The following is a 25450-nucleotide window of genomic DNA, read 5'->3' on the forward strand; positions in this document are numbered from 1 at the left end:
GCACCATGTTGACATTTAAATGTGATAAGAATAGCAAACTGTACCGCCGACCTATTTTGAAGATGCTTTCGGAATACATTCACATCAACTGTGGCCTATAATTAATAAAAAAAGACAGGCCTCCCTCGCTCCAGATTTGATTATAATACAACCTTATAAACACACCAGGGATAGATGAGAGGAGACGAAAGGAGAAGAAGAGGAACTAGGGGAGGGAAGAAGAGAGAAGAATAACAGGAATAAAAAACAAGAGAAATGATGGGGGCAGGAATTAAGAGGGAGGTGGATTGCGAACACCTGGTCTTTGAGGCAGATTGCGTTGGCTGGCTGCTGTGCTATCACATTACTCTGATCCTGCCTCTCTTGTTTGTCAGAGAATTGAGGAGAGAGAGAGGGAGAGAGAGAGCGGGTGGCGGCGGCGGTGGTGGGGAGTGTGGGGGGGGGGAGGTGGGGTCGGGGTGTGCAAAATCAGCATGCAAATAACACCACATTGTTAACTTAATCAGATGCAGGGGGAGAAAATATGGAGAGGGATGGGAGGAGTGTGGTGGGGTTGAAGGGGGGAGGGATTGCCAAGGAGGTGAGGCAGAAAGGAAGAGGTTTTTTTTGCAGTGATGGGAGACGGCAGAGGGTGCGCAGATTATAACCACCCACACCCCGGCTCCACCTCCCACCGCTGGCCACATCCAACACCCTGGGGCTGCTCTGGAACTCATGGAGGAGATGCTGTGTGTGTGTGTGTGTGTGTGTGCGTGGAGAGAGGGAATTTGAGGGATGCTGCCTCTTCAGCGCTCCGTCAAGTGGCACAGGCGGTTAGCAGCCCGGCTAGTGAGCTAGCTCGCCAGCGTCGGACATTTTTAATACTGTAAATGTCAAAGATATTTCTGTCATAAACAATACGAATTACAAGGTCCGAGCAACGAGCGCTTCTTAGATGAACGGCAGCAGTTGTTTGGCTTCTTATAAATATAAACCGCTCCTCCCGAAAGGCCACAGCTGCACTGTTTGGGATTTTAGGAATGCATTCTTTTAGGTTAGCACCTAATCAGATGTCCAAAAACATAGCATATCTTCATTGCACGGCATTTTTATTTGTTACATAAATATTCCGTTCACAGCATAGCATTTCATTACATCATAGCATAATCCACATGCACAGAAGTCCAAGTGTGTGTGTGAGTAGTGGGACAGTTACAAGAGAGTCTCTTTTGTGTAAGCTCTAATACAAGTGTGTGTGTGTCTCGAGGGAGAAGTTCATACAGTGTACTACAGCGAGGTCATTTTTCATTATAACCATGCACTGCCTTAATGAACTTAGCCCCCTGCCAGAGCACACATGTACAGAAATGTGTATGTGTGTGTGTGTCATTTTTTAATGAGTGTGTGGACTGTAGCCTTTGTTGTGGAAGATAAGTCGGTGACGATGCTGAAGGTCAAGCAGGGCAGAGAAGAATGAGAGAAATGCGTTGTTGGCCGGGACAGACAGACAGCTCGGAGCTGAAGCTCTGGTGTAGACAGACACGGAGGATCCTGGAACACGGCCACAGCGTACCTTCAGAGACTGACACACACACACACACACACACACAACACATATGTCGGCATCTTTATTAGATATTGACTGGATTAATTTAGCATAAAACTTAAATGTAAATCACATATAATCTTAAACATAAATCTTAATCCTAACCAATATGTTTTACTTTCAGCGAGTAGCAATTACATTGAGCCAACTTGCTGTTTATGAATTACTTTTAGTTATCCATTTCTACCATTACTCCATTTACTATAGACTATAGACGTATACACCGCGTAACTGTTAACCAGAGGCATTTTCACTTCTCAAGGACACTGGAAAAAAACAGCTGACAGTAGATTAAGCTATACAATAATTTAGCTCAGACAGACTCACAGACGCTGCTCTGAGTCAATAGGATCCCGATAGTTGGTCCTCTGCCTGTGCGAATCTATTCAGACCTTTTTACTGAATAACTGCTGCAACTATCGCAAATTTGCATCACTGCTGTTCCAACACAGTCTCACGGCAGTTCATGAAATAGTCACAAAAGTTTAACTATTTGATTCGTGTACATAGACACGAATTTCCCTGACTTTCATCAATGTATTTTTTGTCCAGTAACATGTGACGCGCGTGTCAAATTCCGCTCCAACCTTTTCAAAATAAAACTACTTAGTATGGTTTAGGAAGAGTTTGACTTGGTTAGGCTTAGGCAACAACACTATTAAGTTAGGTTTAGGAAAATATCGTGGTTTAAGTTAAAATAACACAGAAAGTGCCGTAACATAATTACTGAAGTTAGGTGACAAATGAATAAACTTTGACTTCTGGTTTCACTCGGGACATGAACACCGGTCTCCTGTGTGAAAGTCCTGTTTTTTTTTACCCGCCCGACCTCCTCCCTACACGGCATTCACCGTTCTCTGTACTTCCCGGTTCACAATTGCGTGGATTACATACAAATTGATCTTGTGCTGACCATCACAAAAACAAAGTGAAATTTGTGTCTGTGTACACAAATTAATACATACTTGTTGTGACTATTTCACAAACTGCTGTGCGACTGGGCTGGCCAGTATGAATAGTTTTAATGCAAACTTATTTGCAGCCGAGTATTTTGCATTTCCATGTCGTTTATTCGTCACACCCCGCGGTGTGTAAAGGCCTTTACTTTAAAATGTCCAACGTACCCCTTAGCAAAGTCAGAAGTACCCCCAAGGGTACAAGTATCCCTGGTTAGGAATCAACACTCAAGGACTTATCTTTCATGTGTTGTGAGGACAAACTGTTCACACACACAGTCTGTTTAGATTCAGCATTAGGCTGTAATTATGTATGAATTGTGTGCACACACATTTCTGCCGTTGCGAGCGCCCAGGTGTGCCTGCATGAGTTTCGCACCGACCAATACTCTGAGCATATGTGTGTGTATCTGTGTGTGTAACGGTGTGTTTTGTAGTCCGGTTCACAGAGAGGCCTTCAATAAAAAAAGAGCTCCTCTGAGGTTTCACCCAACTTCTCCTTCCTGCTTTAATCACGGCCGCTTTTCACTGAGGCGTTGGCATCGACGCAAACGCCGCCTCGCTGACATGCCTCTTCCTCTCTCGCTCTTTTTCTCCTCATTCCTCTTTCATTTCTTTTATTTCCTCCTGTAAATCCATTCATCCCCCTCCACTTCCCCCCCCATCTCTGATCTTAAGAGCAGTCGCCACAGTGTTTTTCTGATAAAGTCTGATAGATAAACATGCTCTCTTATGTCCCCCCGAAGCCCTCCACCCTCTCTCCAGAGAGCACACCCCTCCAAAGCACTTCCTCTGCTACAATTAGCCTGTAATAAATACACCCTGGCCTTAAAGTAGATAATGCACAATTCACTCTCTCTCTCCCTTTCTTTCCTTTCATATTAAGTGCCACATTAGCTCGCTGTACATATCTGACTTTGAAGCGAAAGGGGAGGAAAGAAGAGAGTGTTTTTTTTTTTCTTCTTTCTCTTCCTCCCCAGGCACGCCGAAAGTGCGTGAGAACAATAGCCGTTATAAGGCCACTAAGAGATATTGTAACGTATGCAGAGAGTCGCAAGCATTTCCACTCAGCTTCTTGATGGCTTTGATAAGATTAGTTTGCTTTCTTAAACAGGAAGTGTGCTGCTTAAAGAAAAAAAAAAACAAAAAAAAAAACACAGCATGGTTGCATAATAAGTTTAACTACTTCTCAGAGAGCTGAAGTTCCCTTCAAACTCTTCAGATTAACAGGAGAAAAAAAGAAGAAGAAAGTGGGAGAGGAGAGAGAGATAGAAAGGAGGGAGTTTATCAAAGTGATGGAATAAAGAGAGATTTAACACGGTCATATTAAAAAGACATGCGGCAGTTTCAATATTTAAAAATCCCATTTGCTTCGACAGAAGAGCTTTTTCATTCAAGAGCATATGGCGGCAGTACCTGCATCCAGGCTCTCTCTTATCTCCGTCAAAGACAAAGAAGGAGTAAAAGAGGGGCGGAGGAGGGGAGGCGGGGGGGGGGGCTGAAGAAAAAGAGATACTTTCAAACAGACATTCAGACATTGAAGAATCATTCAATTATCGGCAGCATGATGTAAAATAATTACCTGACTCGCTTCTTGTAATGAGTGCTGCTAATTAGCCATAGACTTTTGTTTTAGCTGGAAAAAAAGAGAGAAAGTCCCAAACTCCCTTCTGCACAGGAGCTGTGGAAAAAAAAATGTTGTATGTTGAGGTAGCACCCCATCTTTTTTCTCTCCACACACACACACACACACACACACACACACACACACACACACACACCACGCACTGTGACTCTTCACTATAGGCTCACTTGGCTTGAAGGCACAATTTACCTCCCAATGTATGCACACACAGCTCTCAGTAAATAGTCGGGAGTGCAAAAAAAGATCCTTCTTCTCTTAATTAGCTGTGTAACAATTAAAGTCTCCTCTTAGTAAATTGAACCTTTGTCTCCCCTTGCCTCCCTAGTTTGATTTCAGCACCTGTCACAACAACCCCTCCCTTTACCACCACCTCCACCGCCGCCACACACCCACCACTATTACCTCCACCACCGCCACCCCCCCTTGACTGTAGTCATTATGCAAAACTCTACCAGAATGCGCCCAGCATGAGCGGAAGAAAACAGCAATTATTTCTGATATTCTGTTATTTAGGCCGTATTGACATTCAACTACTTTTCTCTTCCTCTCTGTTTGTCTCCGTCTCGCTGCCGCCACCTGAGAAACAGAGTGAGACTGTGAACCGGTTTTAGTCTCAATCTTGAAATCTTGTGTGTCATCGCCGCAGTCACTCTGCGAGAGACAAAGGCAGCGCTGGCCCATAATGCGACCTACAGATCTCTCCGTTTGCGCCATTGACATGCAGCGCAGAGGGTGACCAGTGATGTAAGCTGTGACAGATACACTGTGGTCATTGTCTCCCTGACCTCTTTTCTTCCCCGCAGTCTAACCATGCGTGAGCGCTCTACACTGCCATGTTTGTTGTCTCATGCACACAGCATTGTGTGTCCTGGTTTTCTGACTGATTTGACAGGAAGAAGAGTTTAGTCACCAGACACAGAGCGAGACCAGAGCACACAGGTACACTAAACAACATCAGAGCCACATATGCAACTCGAGTTGAGGAGGAAGTCGATCATTGAGTCATTCTTGGTAGATATAAAACCACAAAATGAAACCAGTATAAAAACATGAAAACATACAATGAAAGAACATTTCTAAAGCATATGATCACATTTATACTGGCAGGAGGAAACAATGGCACTTAAAAAAAATATTGTTTTTCCATGATTTAAATTTAATAGGCCATAATTTCACAAGGCCTAATGTAGTGTTTCAGATTTTTGCATGTGCATCAAATGTCTGTGGACACACTGTGGAAATCGATATGCCGAGACTTGAAACTCAAAACTGTGTCATGTCTGTGCTCTGTTGTCAACAATGCTGTAGTGTTAAAGCAAATCTTTGCAAGTGGATTTGCAGCATGTGGGGAAATGAATCCAGCCATGGCTGCCTGGAACGTAGGACGAATATGTTCAAAATGTTAACTAAAACAAATTTGAATTAACCGAGAATTAATCTCATATCTTTTTATCTGTTAAAAATGTACCTTGGAAGGGAGATTTGTCAAGTATTTAATATTCTTATCAACATGGGAGTGGACAAATATGCTTGCTTTATGCACATGTGGTATATATTTATTATTGGAAATTAATTAACAACACAAAACAATGTCAAATATTGTCCAGAAACCCTCACAGGTACTGCATTTAGCACCAAAAATATGCTCAAATCATAACATGGCAAACTGCAGCCCAACAGGCAACAACAGCTGTCAGTGTGTCAGTGTGCTGACTTGACTATGACTTGCCCCAAACGGCATGTGATTATCATAAAGTGGGCATGTCTGTAAAGGGGAGACTCGTGGGTACCCATAGAACCCATTTACATTCATATATCTTGAGGTCAGAGGTCAAGGGACCCCTTTGAAAATGGCCATATATATATATATATATATATTTATATATTATTATTAAGGTTACAATTAAATATTGATACATTTGACCATCACAATATTATTTTTTGTGATACTGTATTGATTTACAAAAACACTGTATCAATTTTTAGTTTACTTGCAAGGTCTGTGGCAGACAGTAGCTCAGACAGTACAAAAAGTAGTGCTAAGATGTTACGGAGACTGTGATAAATGCAAATGCAAATCCACCGTTTTGATTGCATAAAAAAATTTAACTTTTTTTAATACTCAGATTTTATGGATATGGCGGCATGTTCTTTAGACAATGAAATTTTTCTTAAAATTAGATTTAAAAAATTGCAATACATCGCACTATATTGAATCGTAACCTTTGTATCATGATACGTATCATATTGATAGCTCTAATATATACATACATATATTAAAATATTATTTAATGTTTTCCCTAGAACCATTTCTATATTTTTGTCGAAGTGGGAAAGCCTCTGAAACAGCACAAAGAGCATCGTCAGCTAAAGTTAAAACAGGTTTTATTGCAGGTTTTACACTGTGTATACCCTTGACTCTGCTAAGTTAAAGAATCACTTCCTTCGCATCTGTGTTGAAATGCTGCGATTCAGTGTTTCCTCAAAGGACAGTATCAGCAAACTGATAAATATCTGTTTAAGACCTCATGCCGTTGCCAGATCAGTGTCACGCAACAACAGTAACAACCAACTAAGCTGTTTAGTTGCAGTATTAAAGCAGGAGTAACACAGTGTGTAGTAGTATAACATGAGGCACGTCCACTATCATTATCACGTCAATTACTGTGATTTTTCTTCTTTTTTTGTTTTCTTTTTCTTCGTTGCTTTCGCTCCTGTCACTGAACTTCACTAAAACAGTGACTGCTTAACAAATGTCTATTAATCCCGCGCTCGCTGCTTTATTCGCTGCTGCAGGGGGTCCGTCCACACTGCTGTGACCGCTATTGTAGCGCACTCGGGAGGGGAGAGGTGCTCACACATGTATATGCACACACACACACACACACACACACACACACACAGACAGAGACATCTGCAGGTCACCATCATCATAGTGGGAATAATACCAGGGATGGTTATCATAAAGGGAAGCTTTGAGCTCCCGGCCGTCTTGGGAAGATGATTTGGCTGGCCCGGAACAATGAACTGTGGGAATCCGCTTGTCCTGCATTGATCTTCCTCCCATGGCATCCCCTGCAAGGCTGTCAGAGCGATGGACGGATAAAAAGACCCACAACATTTTTCTTTCTTTCACTCTCTCTCTCTCGCTCCCTCCCGGTGTCTTTCTTTTCTCTCTGTCGGGAGGGCTCCCACTGATCAGCGGGGATGAGCTGAAAGTTGAACTACCTGTTGACAGGAGCTCTTAAACAGCCCTCAATGACATATTGTGCGAGAGAGAGAGCGAGAGAGAGAGAGAGAGAGAGAGAGAGGGAGGGGCAGGGCCTCCTGTTCATTCATATTTGTCACTGATCTATTGAGTCCGTGCTTATATGCGCTTATAGTGCTTATGTTTTCTCTGCGTTAAAGCGGAGCGGGGCGTTATGATGTCAATCCAGTGTTATTCATACGTTTTATGGATGTTCTGTGTTCATGTAAGAAAGTTTTTGTCTTTTGTGTTTTGGAAGGTATCCTCTATAAATTGGTCCATAAGAATGTGGTTGCTGTGTGATTGGTGCTTTTGGCCAGCCAATCAAAGCTCTGCCTCTTTCAGGCTACTGGAAACACCTCCTCAAAGATCCAGTAGCCCTTTTGTAGAGGGGGTGGACAGGGCGTATATATTTACAGATTATTGTAAATATATGTATTTTTAAAAAAGAATCACGAGGGATGTCCTCGACCAAAGAAATTCTTAGTTGACTAACACTTGATTTTGTCGACTAATTGATTCGTTGATTTAATCGACAGATCTGTAAAACTGAGTTTCTCCACAAAGAATCACACAAAAGCACCACTTTCAATCTTTTGCCAGAGATGTGCTCATAAGTTTCTTTGAAATAATCATTCGGCATGATAAAAAAGCATAATAAGCAACTAAAGAAACCTTGGTCCACTTAGACCAAAATGACCCATTAGTCGGCTAATTGACTAAGAGGGGGCAGCCCTAAAAATCACATCAAATAAATGTGTATTTGTACGTTCATATTTGTAAGAAAGAAAGACATTTCCATATTTCAAATCAAATCTAGATGATATTTGATCTCGGCCGTGTCTGCACCTCTACTTCTTTTCCCCTTTAAAACAGAACAATCCATCTCGGAAGCTTCACATCTTTGTGATAGTGCCGAGTTATGCGTCTTGATCAAGAGGCTCCAGGCATGGGATGGAGTTAGGATTGAATCTGGCAGGGGTTTGTGTGACTGTCTTCCATGTGCAGTTCAGAGTGTTTTCGCCTCATTACAGAAAGTAATAATGCAGTGAAGTCAAAGAGCGAGCGAGAGGAAGGAAAACAAGGCAGCTTTTTTATTGAATTAATTAGACGCCTTGCAAAGACCACCTGCAATAGAAACAAAACACAAGCTGGGAAGAAACTCATATCTGGTCTGTTCTACCTCTAACTCTAACCAAACCAACTTTAACCCAGAGATAATTGATCTTTGAAATGACAAGGAAGCTCTGTTTGTACTTTGAAAACATACTCCCAGCTTTTGAATGCATCCGGTCGTCCCTGCTGCTTATACTTAATACGTAGCACTCAACTCTCAGTGCATGTAACATAGGCCAATGGTAAATACCCACATTGTCCCTTCACAACCCGTTCTCACTCCCAACATGTCAAGTACCAGTTACTGCCCCTCGGCGTCTGGTATCGACGCACCGAGGCACCCTTTAGCGTCTGTATGCTACGCACCAAGTTTTCAACTAACTCTAATGTAAACCCATCCGCGTCATTATTACACAGTCAGATCAACTGAACTAGTATAAATAGAGAGAATGTCCGAATAGGGCGCGTCGGTCAACAAACACAAGACCAACAAAGCCTAACCAAGTCGTAGTAGTAGTTTTTTGCCTAAACCTAGCCAGGTAGTTTTGTTGCATAAGTAAACCTAAAACATATCTTCTGGACTTCACTAACGGCAGTTACGTAATAAACATACTTATTTTACGTAACAAACATGCTAATTTTATGTGACAAAGGTACTTATTTTAACCCAAACCTAAAACCTAACCTAGTGATTTGGTTGCCTAAACCTAACTATATAGTTTTGTTGCGTAAATAAACCTAAAAACTAAGTAAACATATGTTTGAAGTTTATTTTGAAAAGACACTATGCTTGTAATGAGTGGAAACTTGACTTTCACCCAGGAGACCGCTGATTGCGTCCCATGTGAAACCAAGTCTGTAGTTGTGTTACATAACTTCCGGACTTTACTAACGGCAGTTACGCAACGAGCGTGCTTACTTTACGTAACAAAACATACTGATTTTAACTCAAACCACAAACTTACCGAGTACTTTTGTTGCCTAAACCTAGCTACGTAGTTTTGTTACGTGAGTAAACCTATGTTGGTACTTTATTTTGAAAATACACTGTTTGCATGTAAGGAGTGGGAACCAGACGTTTCCTGTGAACACAGAACTTTATTTTGAAAAAAAAACAGTATGCATGTAAGAAGCAGGAACTTGACACGCCATCCCTGCGTCCAAAACTGACGCTCGAGGGGTAAATAGAGCGTCACAGTTTGAAGCGTAGGGCCACTGACCGAGCGCCGGGAGTCAGGAGTCAGAATGTGTTGCCCTTCAACCACAGATCACTGTAGCCATAACCCCCCCCCCCCCCCCCCCCCCCCCCCCCCTCGTCTCATTAATGATTTGGTGGAAATATGATGGAATTCAGCACATTGTGAATAATGATTGATTTGTTTAATGCAATGAATTACTTCATTAGGACTTAATGAGGTATTGCATTGTGATTAGTCGATGGGTTTTGTGTCGATACGTGTCAAAATAACAAAGTAAAGTCCAACTAATGGCTTTTCGATCCTTTAGTCCCCCCCCCATCTTGTCTTAAATGTCACCAGAAAGTTTTATGACAAAAACTCAGCCCTGAAAGTAAATTCAAGAAGTGTATTTGTTTGAAGTTGTTTATTTAAATATGAATTTATAATAGGTAGCTATTCCTAATATTGACACTGTCTTTCATATACTTTATGTGGTTACAATTAGAGAGAAACACATACAAATCCCTTATGCATTTATGATGCATGGTGCCATTGATAAGACAGAAATGAACTGAGCACATTCAAATGCTGACTGAAATGCACTTCCATTGTGTTACAGATACCACTTATAATTAAGCTGAGGCTTGAAGAGAAAAAAAGAGCAGGGGAAGGAAAAAAAAAAAAAATGCATTTAGTGAAACTGAGCGAAATCGGTTTCTGTGCGTGCATGCGAATGCGCGGAGCGTTTTTGTGTGTTTACGGGTGCACGTGGTGCTTTACTGAATATTAAACCACAAACTATAAAGACAACAACTGAACCGTCGTGAGAAAAATGCTAAAGGAAGTCTTTGTGGTTTTAGAGGTATCAGAGGAGCCAATAGTTTTTAATGAGGCAGCATTGCTGTACATGCCAGGAAATGATAAGGTTATACAGGTTAGAGTAACGGCAGACAGATACTGTACCAGTATAAAGCTACAGAGTGGATGTGTTGTTCATATCGGAGTCTACACGGGCTGCACAGCCATGGCAGAGACAGTGAGACATAATAGGGACAAAGTGGCACCAAGTCTTCCCTTAATACAACCGGTAAGAATGACAAACCTGAGCCTTGATCTTCTAGAAGCACAGTGCTGCTACATTAATATTGCGTAGGGTTGTTTTCTTCTGTACATTTGATGGGTATTTTGCACGAGACTCGTAACAGTAACAGTCAGGTTGATGTCGAAATAGAAAGAGTTGTTGGTGTGATACTTGCGGTGTCTTTTAGAGGGCATGCTCATATTGAATTGTTGTCAAAGGGTTGTGTATGTGTCTCTGCCCGTGTGTGTGTGTTTCTAATACATCACCCTCAAATTCCTTGCATGTGTGTGTTGATGTGAGCAGAGGGGGGATGTCACATAAGAAATGTCCTTTTTAATCAGGGGAAAAAATATAAAATGACTGGGGAGCAAGGCAAGCATATTAATGTGTCTCATTTGCATACGCTCGTCAGCCAGGATACGTTTATAAAAAAAAAAAAAAAACACAAACTGGATTCGTCAGTTCATTTCACATTATTCCATTGTCTATCTGCCTTTGTTATATGTTAAAGATAAAGGCAGAAATCAAATTGAAGAAAAGGGCAAGCTGCTATCTCCCCAAATGAGCAACAGCTCATCAGCCTAGTTTAAATCACAGATTTCTATTCCAAAAGGCAGCCGCCTCTGTAAAAAGGGCCCCATTCAAATAAGGTCTCCTCCGATATAAGCACGCCTAGTGATGGAAGCCGGGGTGTCACATAAATACAATTTAAAACCTAAGCCGTTTAAAACAAACTTTTATCATTCTTAGCAATTCTCTCCCAATATTATTCTCACAATAAATGTACACATGTGTATATATATTTCCAATCAAGTATGAACTTTTTTATGATTAGGCTTTTACGACGCTTTATTTCTTAGATGAGCGCAGCATTATTCAAGTCACACGAGAGCGCGATCATAACATCTGTCGTAAATTTAAGTAGGCTTTGACTGAAGCATATCTCGCCGTTACCCATAAGCCTTCAGAACATAGCATGCCCATTATATTCTTGATGAATTCAGTAAAATTGCTTAAGATACTTGTGGGGGGGGAGAAAAATAAGGAGAATTCAAAGGGCAGCCCACAAGTGTCACATTCCTTTAAACACAAGTGGAAGCTGCTCACAGTGTCTTAATTCATGTCCGCGAGATAAGAATCCACCATCAACAGTGTGTTGGAGGGGCCGGTGGCTAAAAGAACAGGCACCCCTTATGTCTACTAACCTCCTACTGACGGGAGAGAGTGACGGAAGACAGAATTCAAATGACCGAGAAAACAAATGAGCCAAGCACAATGTGGAGTCCTCCCTGCTTTAGAAACATACTGTAGGTGGAGAGAGAGAGACAGAGAGTCTAGCAGAACCTCAGTTGCCCTTCGTGCCTGGTTAAGTGTATACCGAACATGTGTGCACATATTTTTAACGTGGGTGTGCCCCCATTGCTGCCAGATTGGGGTCCATAAGCTGTCTAAAATGATCCCACTTTCTCTTAAAAGTGGACTCACCTAATAATGCCAGTGCTTTACACTGCCTCTCCATGAAAGGATTTTTTGATGATTATAATCATGCGTTATAGCACAGTGGCTGCCACTGTCACCAGGCAGCATACTAATCAGCTTAATGAGATATTATACAATATTTTGTTGACCAAAGCAGAACCGTGGTTATTGTTTCTGAGGGTTTGACCCCTGCCAGCAGCCAGAGGAAGTGTGCAGATAGATGTTTATACCTCTCCATCTGGAGAGCAGATGGATCTGCATTAAATCCAATGTTATTCTTTTTTATTCACTCATGTTACACATATGAAATGGAAACACTTTCAAGTGACATTACAACATGTTCAGGAGATCGTGATATATTTTGGTGGCATTACAGTGACCCCAGGCTACAACACTGATCTGTTTCGTACAGTAGATCGGGGCTGTCAAACATGATAATAGTGCGTTAACAGACACTAAATTCTTTAACACATTAACATAACTTGCATTTTCAGGTTGTAGCGGGCTCAGTTTTAAAGCTAGAGTGAAGGAATCCATTGGTACTAACCGTGTTATACTATCTCGTTGCGAAGGAGGCTAAATAACGCTAAAAACGTATGCTAAATTTTGGCAGGAAAAACTGGCCATTTTCAAAGGGGTCCCTTGACCTCTGACCTCAAGATATGTGAATGAAAATGGGTTCTATGGGTCATGGGCCATGTTATGATTTGAGCATATTTTGTTATGCTAAATGCAGTACCTGTGCGTTTCTGAACAATATCTGTAATTGTTTTGTGTTGTTAATTGATAACCAATAATGAATATATACATCTGCATATAGCAAGTATTTCTGCCCACTTCCATGTTGATAAGAGTATTAAATACTTGACAAATCTCCCTTTAAGGTACATTTTGAACAGATATAAAATGTGTGATTAATTTGATTGACAGCCCTAAAACAATAGACAACAAAGTAACTGCTTCCTGTTTATTCCTCTCAACCACGTATAAACCGATGCATCTTTGGCTGCATTGGGAACCCGTTCAACACAGCCAACTGTTGTTTTCCCCCATCCTAAAAACTATAAAAGATTTAGGTAGAGAGAAGAAGACTGGCACAGAGAGAATTGGGAGGGATAGAAAGAAGCAGAGGGAGAGCAAAGTGATTCACATCAAATGTAGTGCGGATCTTTAATGGAATTTTGCGCCAAGACAAGTGTCGTGGCAACAAGATAAGAGTGTTGTGTTTACTGGAGTAACCCCTTGGCTTTAAGTGCTATTGTTAATATCATAATTGTAGTATTGCGGTGGCTCCCCGACAATGCCGTTGCTCCGTTTCATTAAGGCGTGTAATTGGAGGAATTCTGATAGGATGGGCACAAGTAGCTTAATTATACACTGCTCACTGTGTTTACAGAGTAATTATTCCATCCAAAATGGTGTTACATTTTGAAAAAAGTTATATGGAGTCACAGCATTTCTCCAGGCCCTCTTGGCGCTGACAATTCACGCAGTGCTCTATGCATCAAAGGCAATACATTTTATTTCCCTGTACTGGGTGACACAGCACAGGTGTTGTTTCCCTAAGTGAAGAAACACATTAGTCCTGAACATGTGGTTGGATGATATTCTATTTGCAATCTGGAAAGCGAAGGCGGAGAACACATTAGCAGCCGCCGTGGCATAGTATCTTTTAAATGCAATTTTAAAAGTGAAGGTTTTTCTTAATCTGAAACCTCCTATTGTTTTCAAATATTTCTAATTTTTCTAATATTGTTTCTTTCTTTCTGTCTGGTTTTACAGGATGGAGGACTCTAGTTTGTGTCTTGGTGTGTCGTCGGCGGTGCCTGACGCTGATGCCCATCTGAGCAGTGCAGTGTTAAATGGCCGCTACCCCATCAGTCAGAAGCTTCATCAGCTTACTGCCCAGCTAGGACACGCCTTTCCCGACCTACACCGCCCACAGCAGATCCCTGACGAGAAAGCAGCCACGCCTTTGGACGAGAAGACCCACCACGCAGCCCTGGCCAGTCAGCCGATCAGCAGTCAGATGGCCCTGCTGGCCAATCAGCTCAACCGAGACATTGACGCAGGGGCACTGAGTGGGTTGAACGGGCGTGTTGATCTGCAGCAATTTCTCAACGGCCAGAACTTGGGCATCATGTCCCAGATGAACGATATCGAAGATGACGCCCGCAAGAACAGGAAGTATCCCTGTCCATTGTGTGGCAAGCGCTTCCGTTTTAACAGCATCCTGTCGCTGCATATGCGCACACACACAGGAGAGAAGCCCTTCAAGTGCCCCTACTGTGACCACCGAGCGGCTCAAAAGGGCAACCTGAAGATCCACCTCCGCACCCACAAGCTGGGGAATCTTGGTAAAGGCCGCGGCCGTGTCAGAGAGGAGAACAGGCTGCTGCATGAGCTGGAGGAGCGGGCCATCCTTAGGGACAAGCAGATGAGAGGGAGCGTCAGTCTGCTCCAGCCGGCTCCAACACCCCATCTGAGCCTCAACAGCAGCTCTAACACCCATCAGCAGCAACTAGGCTCAGCCTGTGGCCTCCTCCCGCCCTCTGGCCTTGCCACTCCAGACACAATTTCCCAACCTTCTTCTTCACCCAAGCCGGCCGGCACCCAGGACGAACAGTCCTTGAACCCAACTTCAGGCTTCCGCTGTACCTTCTGTAAAGGGAAGTTCAAGAAGCGCGAGGAGCTGGACCGCCACATCCGCATACTCCACAAGCCCTACAAATGTACTCTGTGTGAGTTTGCTGCCTCCCATGAAGAGGATCTGATAAGTCACGTGGAGAAGGCCCACATCACGGCCGAGAACACCACGGGCGGGGGTGCCAGCGGACCTGGGGGCACGCAGGTGGCCACCGAATTCCGCTGTGAGGTGTGTGGCCAGGTGTTCAGCCAAGCTTGGTTCCTTAAGGGCCACATGCGCAAGCACAAGGACTCCTTTGAACACTGCTGCCAAATCTGTGGCCGTCGCTTCAAGGAACCCTGGTTCCTCAAGAACCATATGAAGGTGCATCTCAACAAGCTGGCCATCAAGAACAAGCCGCCCCAGCCCAGTGAGCAGGACATGGCTGCCGTCAATAGCATGAGCAATCTGGCTCAGGAAGCTCACGCCAACCTTTATTCCCGCTACATCTCCTGTCTTCAAGGAGGCTTCCTTTCACCTGACAAGCAGGGCCTGAGTGAGCAGCACCAAATGTTGGCTAAAGCGGGGATTGCCATGAAGGAGAAGGAGATGCTAGGGAAGCTGCTAGGGCCAATGGCAGGAGGTATGGGCCATGGGCTGGGCGAAAATGAGAAACGCTCACTCCTGGGTTGTCTCAACCTCGTGCCGCCACTCAAGTCGAGCTGCATGGAGCGCCTCCAGGCAGCTGCGAAAGTGGCGGAGATGGACTCCCTCAACAGCTACCAAGCCTGGCAGATAATGGCTCGTGGCATGGCTATGGACAGGGCTTTCATGCCGAAGGAGCAGCAGCAACACCAGCACCAGCACCACATACCCCCAGGGCAAGAAGATGAGATGGGTGGTGCTGGAGCCTTGGCTTCCTTCTCAAAGGATAAGCAAGACTACTCCTTGATTGCTTCTAATGATAGCTCCAAGCAGAAGCAGCTCTCGGAGGCCTTGCAGGGATCCAAGGTCGCTAGCGGCGCTATGATGTCCATGAAGGAGGACGGAAGAGGCTTTGACAGTCACCGTGACTTAATGTCTGTCCACGGCGGCGCCGAGGCTCCTGGAGCCATGGCCGGCTTGGGAAGCCCAAACATCGACTACAGCCTCTCCAGCCTCTCTGTCCTGAAGGAGAAGCCTTCAGAATGCCCCGACTGTGGCCGGGTCTTCAGAACCTACCATCAAATGGTCGTCCACTCCCGCGTTCACGGCAAAGACAGGAGAAACATCGAGGAAGCGATCCAGCAACAAGGTCTGGACGAACGCCGCGGATCGGCCAGCGACCCCGAGTCCCAGTCCATCAGCCGCTCCACCACTCCTGGTTCATCCAATGTGACAGAAGAGAGCGGCGCCGGAGGAGGACACTCCCAGACAGGAAGCGTCCAGGATGACAGCCCACATCCCTCCTCACCATCTTCAGGTAAGACAAATCCGAGAATGAATGACAACCACTTGTATTCTTTGGTCAGTCTGTGGATAAACGGATCCAAATTTTATCCAATTGACATACACTTGGGAATTATGTTTCCTTCTTTAATTCAATGTTACTGTCACTGTTCTTCAATTCTACCTACATAGTTTCCAATAGTAATCACTTTGTATATTGTAAGATGTGTGTATATGTCAGTGTCAAATCCATCTCTTTAAAAGGGAATGAAAAATAACCCAAATACCCAGCGAAGAATCAGAGCCACACATTCCTCACATAACTCAGATACTTAATGTCTTTGTTCAAATACCAACACTCCCTCACACGCCCTCATATAGTGGTTTGCTTTTACAGTATACTTTACACATCCACACACATACAGCGAGAGTGCATACAGATACTGTACATACATATACAGAGTTTTATTGAATTGAAGTGTACACAGCGTACTGTACATATATATCATATACACTCAGGTATGTACAGGTATATTCTGTTTCACTTGCAAGATCTTACGCTGGACATGGTAACAACCATCCCCTGACACTGCTGTGCTGTTGCTACCATTTACATTAAGTCAAACAGGAGACTCCAGAGAACACAACCCAGGAAGAGACCTGCTTCGCCATAGCATTCACATGTACAGGTTAGCAGCCTTATATCCCCGTGGACCAAGAGTAAAGACAGGGAGCGTAGGGACAAACTGGTTTTAACCACAGCGATTAATAAATGTCTTTAATAAACATGTTGGAGACAACCATACCCCTCCCCTCCCCCTACCCAGCAAACACAGGCCGGCCGGGGCTAGATAAGTGTATGTTTAGTGGGATTAAGGGAGGCTCGTTGCTAATGATTACACAAGTTTTTAAAGGTAACTTTCGCTCGCTCCTCAGGGCACTATGCCGGCGTTAAGAAGCGTTGCGCGGTAATTAGGTCACGACTACGCGATAATCAGTCGGTTTAAGCTAAACAAGACACTAATTAAAGATATACATATAAAGCAGGTCAAAAAAAATGGTGAACTTCATTTGCAGAAGCGAGGATGTGCTTTTAAGTCTTTTGAGAAAGAAAAAACAAATATATAAATAAATATAAATATAAATCAGAGTGGCTTAGCTTAAGGCTGTAAGCAACTTAATTCCACCAGTGGAGACGAAATTGTTTATTTATTCACAGAGGCATGAAGTCCTTATCATGCCCGTGTAGTGTGATGGGTTTGAACATGGGACAGGCTATGTTTATTTTAATCTAAGAAATAATAACAGACAACCCCCCACCCCAATTAGGAATTAATGAAAATGAGAGTGAGATAAAAACCTATTTTCTTTATAGAGACTATTAAACATTACACTTTCTCAACAGGGTGGGGGTGTAGCGGATGTAATTATCTTCTGAATTTTAATGCTGGAAGTTTCTCTCTCTCTCCATCTCTCTCTCTCTCTCCTCTCTCTCTCTCTCTCTCTCTGTCTGTCTGTCTCTTTTGACTCAAGCACTTTGAATCTGATGAGTGCAGCCCGTGGCGTTCCCGACAACTTGTACTATATTAGCATTCGGCGTGCGGTATACAAAATAAAATAAGCGAATTACAGTAAAATAATAATTGACAAATAAAACCAATAGCATTTACAACCAAATGCTAACAAAGCACAAAGAAATGCATTAGTTGAGTGGTTAAATCTCGCCCCCCGGGTACCATCTTTGGAGATAGGGGGGGGTGGGATTAAAGAAAATATAAATACAAAAAAGAAATTAAAATATGTATCAACAACTTTGCACAAGAAAAATAAAAAAGAACGCCTGCTGGTTTCCACGAGGCCTTAACGCTGCCCTTCATGCTGTCTTTGACTAACTGTTTGTGTGCATGTGTGGTTTGTGTACAGGTAGTCAGAGGCTACTCTGCTTGATACATTGGCTCCATTGAAGCTCTTTGTCAATCTGCCACCGTCATATCTGAAAGGCTGTCCTCGCGTTGTTATTGTAGAGCTTTGTGAGTGCGTGTGCCAAAATAGGATGTCAAGCTGTAGTTAACTGCTAGAGAGCATGGCAGAGGTGGGAAATAGATTTGTAAAGAGGGATATAATAAAATGATTAGGCATGCCGCGATCCGAACAGGCCGGGGGATGCGGTTAAACTGAACAAAAAATGTGAGAAGTAAACAGATTTGATGTTAAAAATGTTAAAATATGCTGGTTTTGCTACTTCCTGTTTTTTTAAATCAGAAGCGAAACTCGTCTTTCTTCACAACTTACACAATGTGATTCACATTTGGAGCTCGGGGACTCTCAAATTAGAATCTTTGATGTGTGAGAAAAAATGTGTCTGAGACTCATGTGGAGAAAGGTGTCATGCTTCTCCTCTGCATGCATGTTTGTTTTGTGTGTGTGTACGAGTGTGTGTGTGTGTTGGGGGTATATGCTTTACTGTATGTGTGCATATCACTCTCGTCTATAGTGAGCAGGATGTGGCTACTGTACCATTGTCTTTATCTTAATATCTCAGCTTTAAAAAAGAAGGGTTCGTCACTCTCTGCTAGTGTGTGTGCGCGTGCACCTGCTAGTGTGTGCCTGTGCGCGAGCGAGCCTCTGCCCCGCCACCCACCACACATCAATTTTGAGTTAAACTTGAATTATAGTAATCAAAAATAACATCTCAACTGTGAAAGAAGGTCAACTCCGCCGCTTTTGTCTTTGAGACGGCACTTGTTTAAGAGCAAGTGAGTGAAAAAGGGAGAATCGAGGAAGAAAAAAGAGCAGAAAAACAAAGGGCTCTGTCAGAGATGTCCTTTACAGACCTTCCGTATCACAACATAGCTCCGCGTCTGACCTTGAGCATGCTTCTTATTCAATACAATTCTTTATTTCTTTAAAGAAAACAAAGAGGTAATTACGTTTGTGCCCATCAACCATCTTTTTTTGTTTGATTATCCTTGGACTGACTTCACCTCAGCATTGTTGTTTCCAGCTGATCAGGCTTTAAAGGAGAAAAAAGCATAGTGCAGTCATGTTAGGAAGCTTCAGCAACAGGTAGGCCTGATGTGAATGTGACTGAAAGGACGCCAGTTCTTACATGCAAATAAGCCACCATTGAAAATCCTCATTTTGCAGGATAACGTCTTCCCATTCTGTTGCTACAATACAGGCAAAATATAGCTAAATGTGTAAAAAATAGGCTTTGCTGCACGCATGTAAGGCCTAAAGCAGTTCTCCTTACATGTACCTCTACAACCTTCCCGCCATACATAAACCCCACTCCCACCTCTTGGCTCGTGGCTGTAAAAGACTCTATACACTCCCTCTGGCTCTCCTTCTCTTTCTCTCTCTCTCTCTCTCTCTCTCCAGAGAATCCCCCATGTCTACAATTTTTTTAAGAAGAACAGCGTTTTAACGTGGCGAGGATTAGCCTGCATATCCCTGGTCTTTACCGCGGCTCAAACAAGCAGGCAAAATGCTCCATACAAATTGAAATTGGATTTGCCAACTTGACGCCTTAGGTTATAAAGCATGGATATTCATCTAATTGCAACGGTACAATGGGGGCGTAATTACACATGCGGACAAACTGTTACAGTGTAATTACTGTGTCATTAACGGGAATAAAGTAGAGTTGAACAAGATCCAGACTACTATGAATATGCATGGTGACAAACCTGATCTCGCTAGCTATTATCAGCTAATACAAGTTAATGAGTTGGCAACTGTCAATATCGAAGAGGAAAATATTTTTTTTGTTATTATTTTTCTATCTATGACAGTCCAAAAAATACTATATGTCAACAACCAAAGCCACAATAACTACCAGAAATATGTAAAAAAAATGACAGGCATTAAGATAAAGACAACTGATATAACTGTTTGGAGTATACCATTTAATGTCAGGCAAGCTTATGCATCTATCAGGTATTCTGGATCCTGGTTCTGAACATTTTGAGACCATTTTGACTTTCACCCAGGAGACCGGTGTTCGTGTCCCGTGTGAAACTAAAAGTAACGTTGACTCATATTGTCACATCAGTCATTCGTCACGTGACTCGTCGGTATCGTCAGTCCCATGAGTCACGTGAGTCGCTAGTCAGTGAAGTCAACGTCAACCATGACCGTTTCCAAACCCTAACTAAGTGGTTGTGTGGCCTAAACCTAACTTCCTGTGAAAACAGAAGTTTTATTTTGAAAGAACACTGGACATGTAACGAGCGTATATTGACACGCCGTCTCTGGTCCATCCAAAAGAAACGCAAGACGGGTACCCCGCGCGTCGGTCTCAGATGCCGAAGGGCACTGACCAAACGGTGGTATTTGATGAGTTGGGGGTGAGAATGTTTTGACTTAACTCACGTACATAACTTACGTTACGTAACAAACCGTTATTTTAATGTAAACCATGATCTTTTCCTAAACCTAACCAAGTACTTTATTTTGAATTTGAAGTCTATCGGACTACCCTACACATTGAGAAATGATGCTAAAAGGGTACCCGGTGCGTTAAAAAGTGACGCCAAGGGGTCATGAGCAAGCATCAGTATGCTAGTTGGGAGTGAGAACGTGTTGAATAAACAGATCAACCAGGGGGCGTAAAGCTCAGCCACATTTAACATATCATTTCCCACTATGAGAAGCCAGAATAACTAACATATACCTATTTACAGTACGCTACCACTTACTTTGAAACGATGCCGGCCCTCTGTGAGTGTGCGCGCCATTATATGTGAGTGTAAAACTATGTGCATTAAAAAAAATAATGAATTATGTCTATCGTTTTTTTCCCCCCGTTTCTCCCGTCTGCATAAATTACTTTTCCTTTGTAATTGACATCCGTTCCTCTACAACTCCCCCCCACCACCCTTCCTCACACTATTCTTCTTTTCTCTATAATCAGAGAACTCAGTGGTTACAAAACCTGAGCTTTCTACCCCCCACTCATTTGTAGGAGTCTGGCCTGTCATATCTGTATTTTTTATGTGTCACCAAACTTAAATAGACAGTCATTGTGTTACAGGCACAATCATTCCCCGAGCTGTATTTTTGTACAGTAGGTCAGGACTCTGGTGTCTGCTAAATGATAAAAGTTCTATTCAAACGCACTAATTGTCAGTGTGCCGCGCTGATTGACATGTCTCGGATAAATGCAGACTTAGTATTTTTGTACACGCTTGCACAATATAAAAGGCCAATTTATTTCTCTGTTCTTCTTTCTCTTATTCCTTGCACAGTTCATTTGATTTCTCTCCTCCTTTCTTACTCTCTCCCTCTCTCCCTCTCTCCCCTACCCCGTCTTTCAGACTCAATTTGTAAATATTACCCATGGTGGGAATTAGCCCAGGCTTTTTAGATATTTTAAAATTCCAATTGTATTCCGACGAGTGTGTTTGATCGAGAGAATGACTGCGAGAGTCGGTTTGCTCCTCAGTATTCCTGGGTGGCTATCAGTGGCTAGCCTTGTCCTTATGAAACATTTATCAGCCCGTTTTATGTCTTAATGATCACGTTAGGATTCCCCGCTTGGTTATGAAGCCGGGACAGAAGAGAAAAAAAAAATGGACTGTTGAAAGAGTGAAGGAGAGGCGATGAAAAAATGACACGGGCAATCCAGAAGAGAGAGACTGAGTGGAGTGAGAAAAAGGGGAGAGATGACAGGGCATCACATTCCTCAGTAAACAGCATCACATTATGCCATCCACTCTTTTCAACTCCGAATCTTTGCCAAAACATAGCTTACCTTTCTGCTGGAACAAGCTCCACACACACACACTCACACTCACTCACACACACCCTCCCTCTTCTTCTGTCTTCCCCATTCCTTTTTATGTTTTTATAATTAAAACATAATATTTATCTTTCCATAACAGAAGGCTGCCTTACTCCGTCAGGTAGACTGTTTGCATATTAATATTCTTAATACATCAACAAGCTATCTTCTCCGGTGTCATTGCTAAAACTGAGCAAGAATAGAGGAAGAGAAGGTGACTCACAAACACTCACAGCTCTTTTACTCCAGTTTGGAGAAACTTGATTGAACATGCGGGAGAAGGGGACTCAGAAAGTAACGGGAAAAGCCTTAACAAAAAAAAAAAAAAGAAAGCGACAAAGAAAGAAAGACATAAATTAACATCACAGTCACAACTTGAGCTGGTATCGGGAGAGTGTGTTTACCCAGTCTCAACCTCGGGATGCACATGGAAATGCGCAGACTAAATGCGCGTTTGTTCTCCGTTCAGTCAAAAACTACACTGGCTTAAAAAAAGAGTTTCTCTTCTTTTGATTGTTTATGTGTGTGCTTAACAGAGGGCTGGAAGGAATGGAGGTGGGGGCGGGGGGTGGGAGGGCGAAGCTGAGCGAGGGCGAATGCCAAGTTCCTTTTCTCTGTCGGGTGACAGCTGCCTGACTCCGTCGATGTGGAATTCCTGTGAAATGAGGCAGGGCTCTCGGTCAGGGAATGCAAATGGATGGTCGGCGGCGGAGTCGGGTCGGGGCGGCGTGGATTGGATGTGGGGGTGGGGGGGTGTGGATTGGATGTTTGAACAAGTTAACTTGGGCGTGATTGGGGTTCCTCCTGTGTATGAAAGAGCAAGAGAATACATTGACCTTTGCCTCATTAAAAATGGAGGGCCAGGCATGTGATACCATGACTGAGGAATCTCTTGCTTGCCATTTTTCCCCCCCTCATCCTCCCCACTTTTTTTTATCTTCTCTCTCTCTCTCTCTCTCTCCTCGCTCTGTCATTCTCTCATTTTCCCCTCCCTCCTCCCCTCTCAATCTCCTCCTCTTAACCCCATTGACAGGTCACATAAAAAGCCTTTTGTGTCAACATCAGGGTGCTGACATGAGAGCAGAAAGCGACATGAAAAATGTGCTTTTTTTTTTCTTAGTTGTAGCTACCTCCTCATCACAAAGAGAGAGGGAGAGAGAGAGAGAGAGAAGGGAAAGGGTGGAAAAGTGAGGGAGGAATTAAGTCCAGGGATTAAGATCTCTGAGCTTTTTTTTTTTCACTCTCTCCCCCTGCCACATTCCAATTGTTCTTAAAATATTTGGCAATGTCAATTAGTAAGTGAGCAGAGCTAGCTGATGAACACAATTTTCCAGGCGACTGAGCACCCTATTGTTGTGGAGCGAACAGCAGATTTCTGAGGTCATTATCATTCCCTGTTAGCCGTGCCCAGCTGCTCTCCTCTTGGCTCCAGCCAAACTCTGCTCTCCTCTCTCCTTTCCCCTACATGCTCTTATACATCATCTCTCCTCTCCTCTCTTTTCCTCTCCTCTCCTCTCCTTTCCTCCCCCCCACCCTCCCGTCCCCTCCGCCACGTTCACCAGTTCAGAGCTGGTTGATAGCAGGCAGCAACAGGGGGCCTTCAACGAGAGGAGGGATGGGAGGAGCTGGCTCGGGGAAAGAAAGGAGGAGAGAGTGAGATGGATATGGCTCAAGAGTGGGGGAATACAGTAAAAGAAAATGAGCGAGGGGAGGAGGAGGAGGTGGGGGTGGTGGGGAGGGAGGAGAAGGGGAAGGGGGAAAAAAACAAAAAACAGAGAGGGGCACGGGGGCAAGTGGTACGAAGGGGTGGGCAGGCTGAGATCAGGCGGCGACTGAACACAAGGGGAAGCATGAAAAGAGTGGAAGAGGAAGGGAGGACAGAGATGATCTGATATTGTAGAGATGGTGTCTTTGAAAGTGGAGAACATAGAGATCATCAGGAAGGGAGGGTCAACCTATCAAGGAAAGGCTTCACTGGCTCACTGAGGACACTAACTCTACCGACACTAAAGGCTGGCCAACACTAAAAGATTTTGAAAATGTGAGAGACCCCACACGTAACGACATGTTATGTTCAGTCTAACAGTTTTGTTCCTATAGTGTGTGGTGAGAAATGATTAGGCCAAAACAGCACACCACACACTAACAGAGTCCAGACTAAAAAAACAACAACAAAATCCCGCGAAATTTCTCGTGATCAAACGTGACTTTAGTGTAAACAAACATGGCGGACAACGGACATGAAGAATTAGCGATGTTAGTTTTTACTTTGTACTGAAAATTCACGAAGGATGGATGGATGACGTCATGGAGACATGTTAAATAAACACTTGCGTTGTTGCTACAAATGAACAAGTTGGTCGTCTATTTCTCAGCTCCATCTTACTACTACTTTATGCTTCGTGTTTTGCATTAGCTCATGCATTAGCCATGACCGCCACGACGGCGGTGGTTGTCCTTCCTTCTTCAGTCAGCTTGGTTCTCAATTGGCTATCGTTCTTTCCTTGGCGTTCCCCACACACAACAGGAGATCCGATCTTAAATATCTTATTTGGACTTCTGAGCCAATCGGGGGATGTAAAACACTCTTAGCATACCTCACACCTCAGGAATATCTGGAAAGATAATCTTTAGAACCATAAAAAAATTGGGGCTTTGCTGACGATTGTCGGGAAGGAGGAATCAGGCCCAAAATCGGCTTGATTCTCGTGTAGCGTGTGCCCAACATTAGCGTAACATGGATCAAACCTACTTGAGGTTTACGGTAGCATATTATGTTGCCTTTTTGAGTGTTATTTAGCTGATGGTTTTGTAATCAAGTGATTTAAAACACTTTGGTTGGAGCACAGAGAGGAATTATTGTACTGAGAAACGTTCTTTCTTTCAAAGAAAGACATAATTGTCTCGAGCGACCTCAATTAAAAAACATCACACACTGTGTATTTAAAGCTCTTTTTCATTAAAGAGAAATGTTGTGCTAAAACATATTGCTATACCTTACAGTGCAGCGAGCATGGTGCAGATGAGATCCCAGATTAAAAACAAACCTTCCCCGCTGTTACACTTTTATTCGAAAGACTTTCAAAGAGTTTCTTCCACAAAGCATCCAGGTATCTGCGTCTAAACACACAAAGCAGTCTTTTATTTTTGAAGAAATGATGAAAGATTCCTTTCAGCCGAAGTACAGAAACAGAAAAGGAAAAAAAAAGAAAACACAAATGGAGAAAATCTAAAATCTGTGACTTTTTTTTTACTTGCCAGTTCTACATCTACATGTATGCCTTTTCACCCTCCTGCTCTTTCTCCGCTTCTCTCCTCCACCTT

At 43.2% G+C, this 25450-nt stretch overlaps 1 protein-coding gene across 6 annotated transcripts in view; it reads left to right on the forward strand.

Annotated features, from left to right (window-relative positions):
• The window catches only part of znf536 (zinc finger protein 536), a 306471-nt gene that overhangs the window by 159848 nt on the left and 121173 nt on the right, over nt 1-25450 (forward strand). For all 6 annotated transcript variants that reach the window (XM_037792176.1, XM_037792166.1, XM_037792185.1 and 3 more), the window contains one exon: nt 14070-16375. In XM_037792176.1, the coding sequence (XP_037648104.1) occupies nt 14071-16375 (2305 nt within the window). In that variant the 5' untranslated portion in view covers nt 14070. The remainder of the gene's footprint in view (nt 1-14069; nt 16376-25450) is intronic.

The sequence above is a fragment of the Sebastes umbrosus genome, chromosome 2 (assembly GCF_015220745.1).
Source record: "Sebastes umbrosus isolate fSebUmb1 chromosome 2, fSebUmb1.pri, whole genome shotgun sequence".
Taxonomy (NCBI): domain Eukaryota; kingdom Metazoa; phylum Chordata; class Actinopteri; order Perciformes; family Sebastidae; genus Sebastes; species Sebastes umbrosus.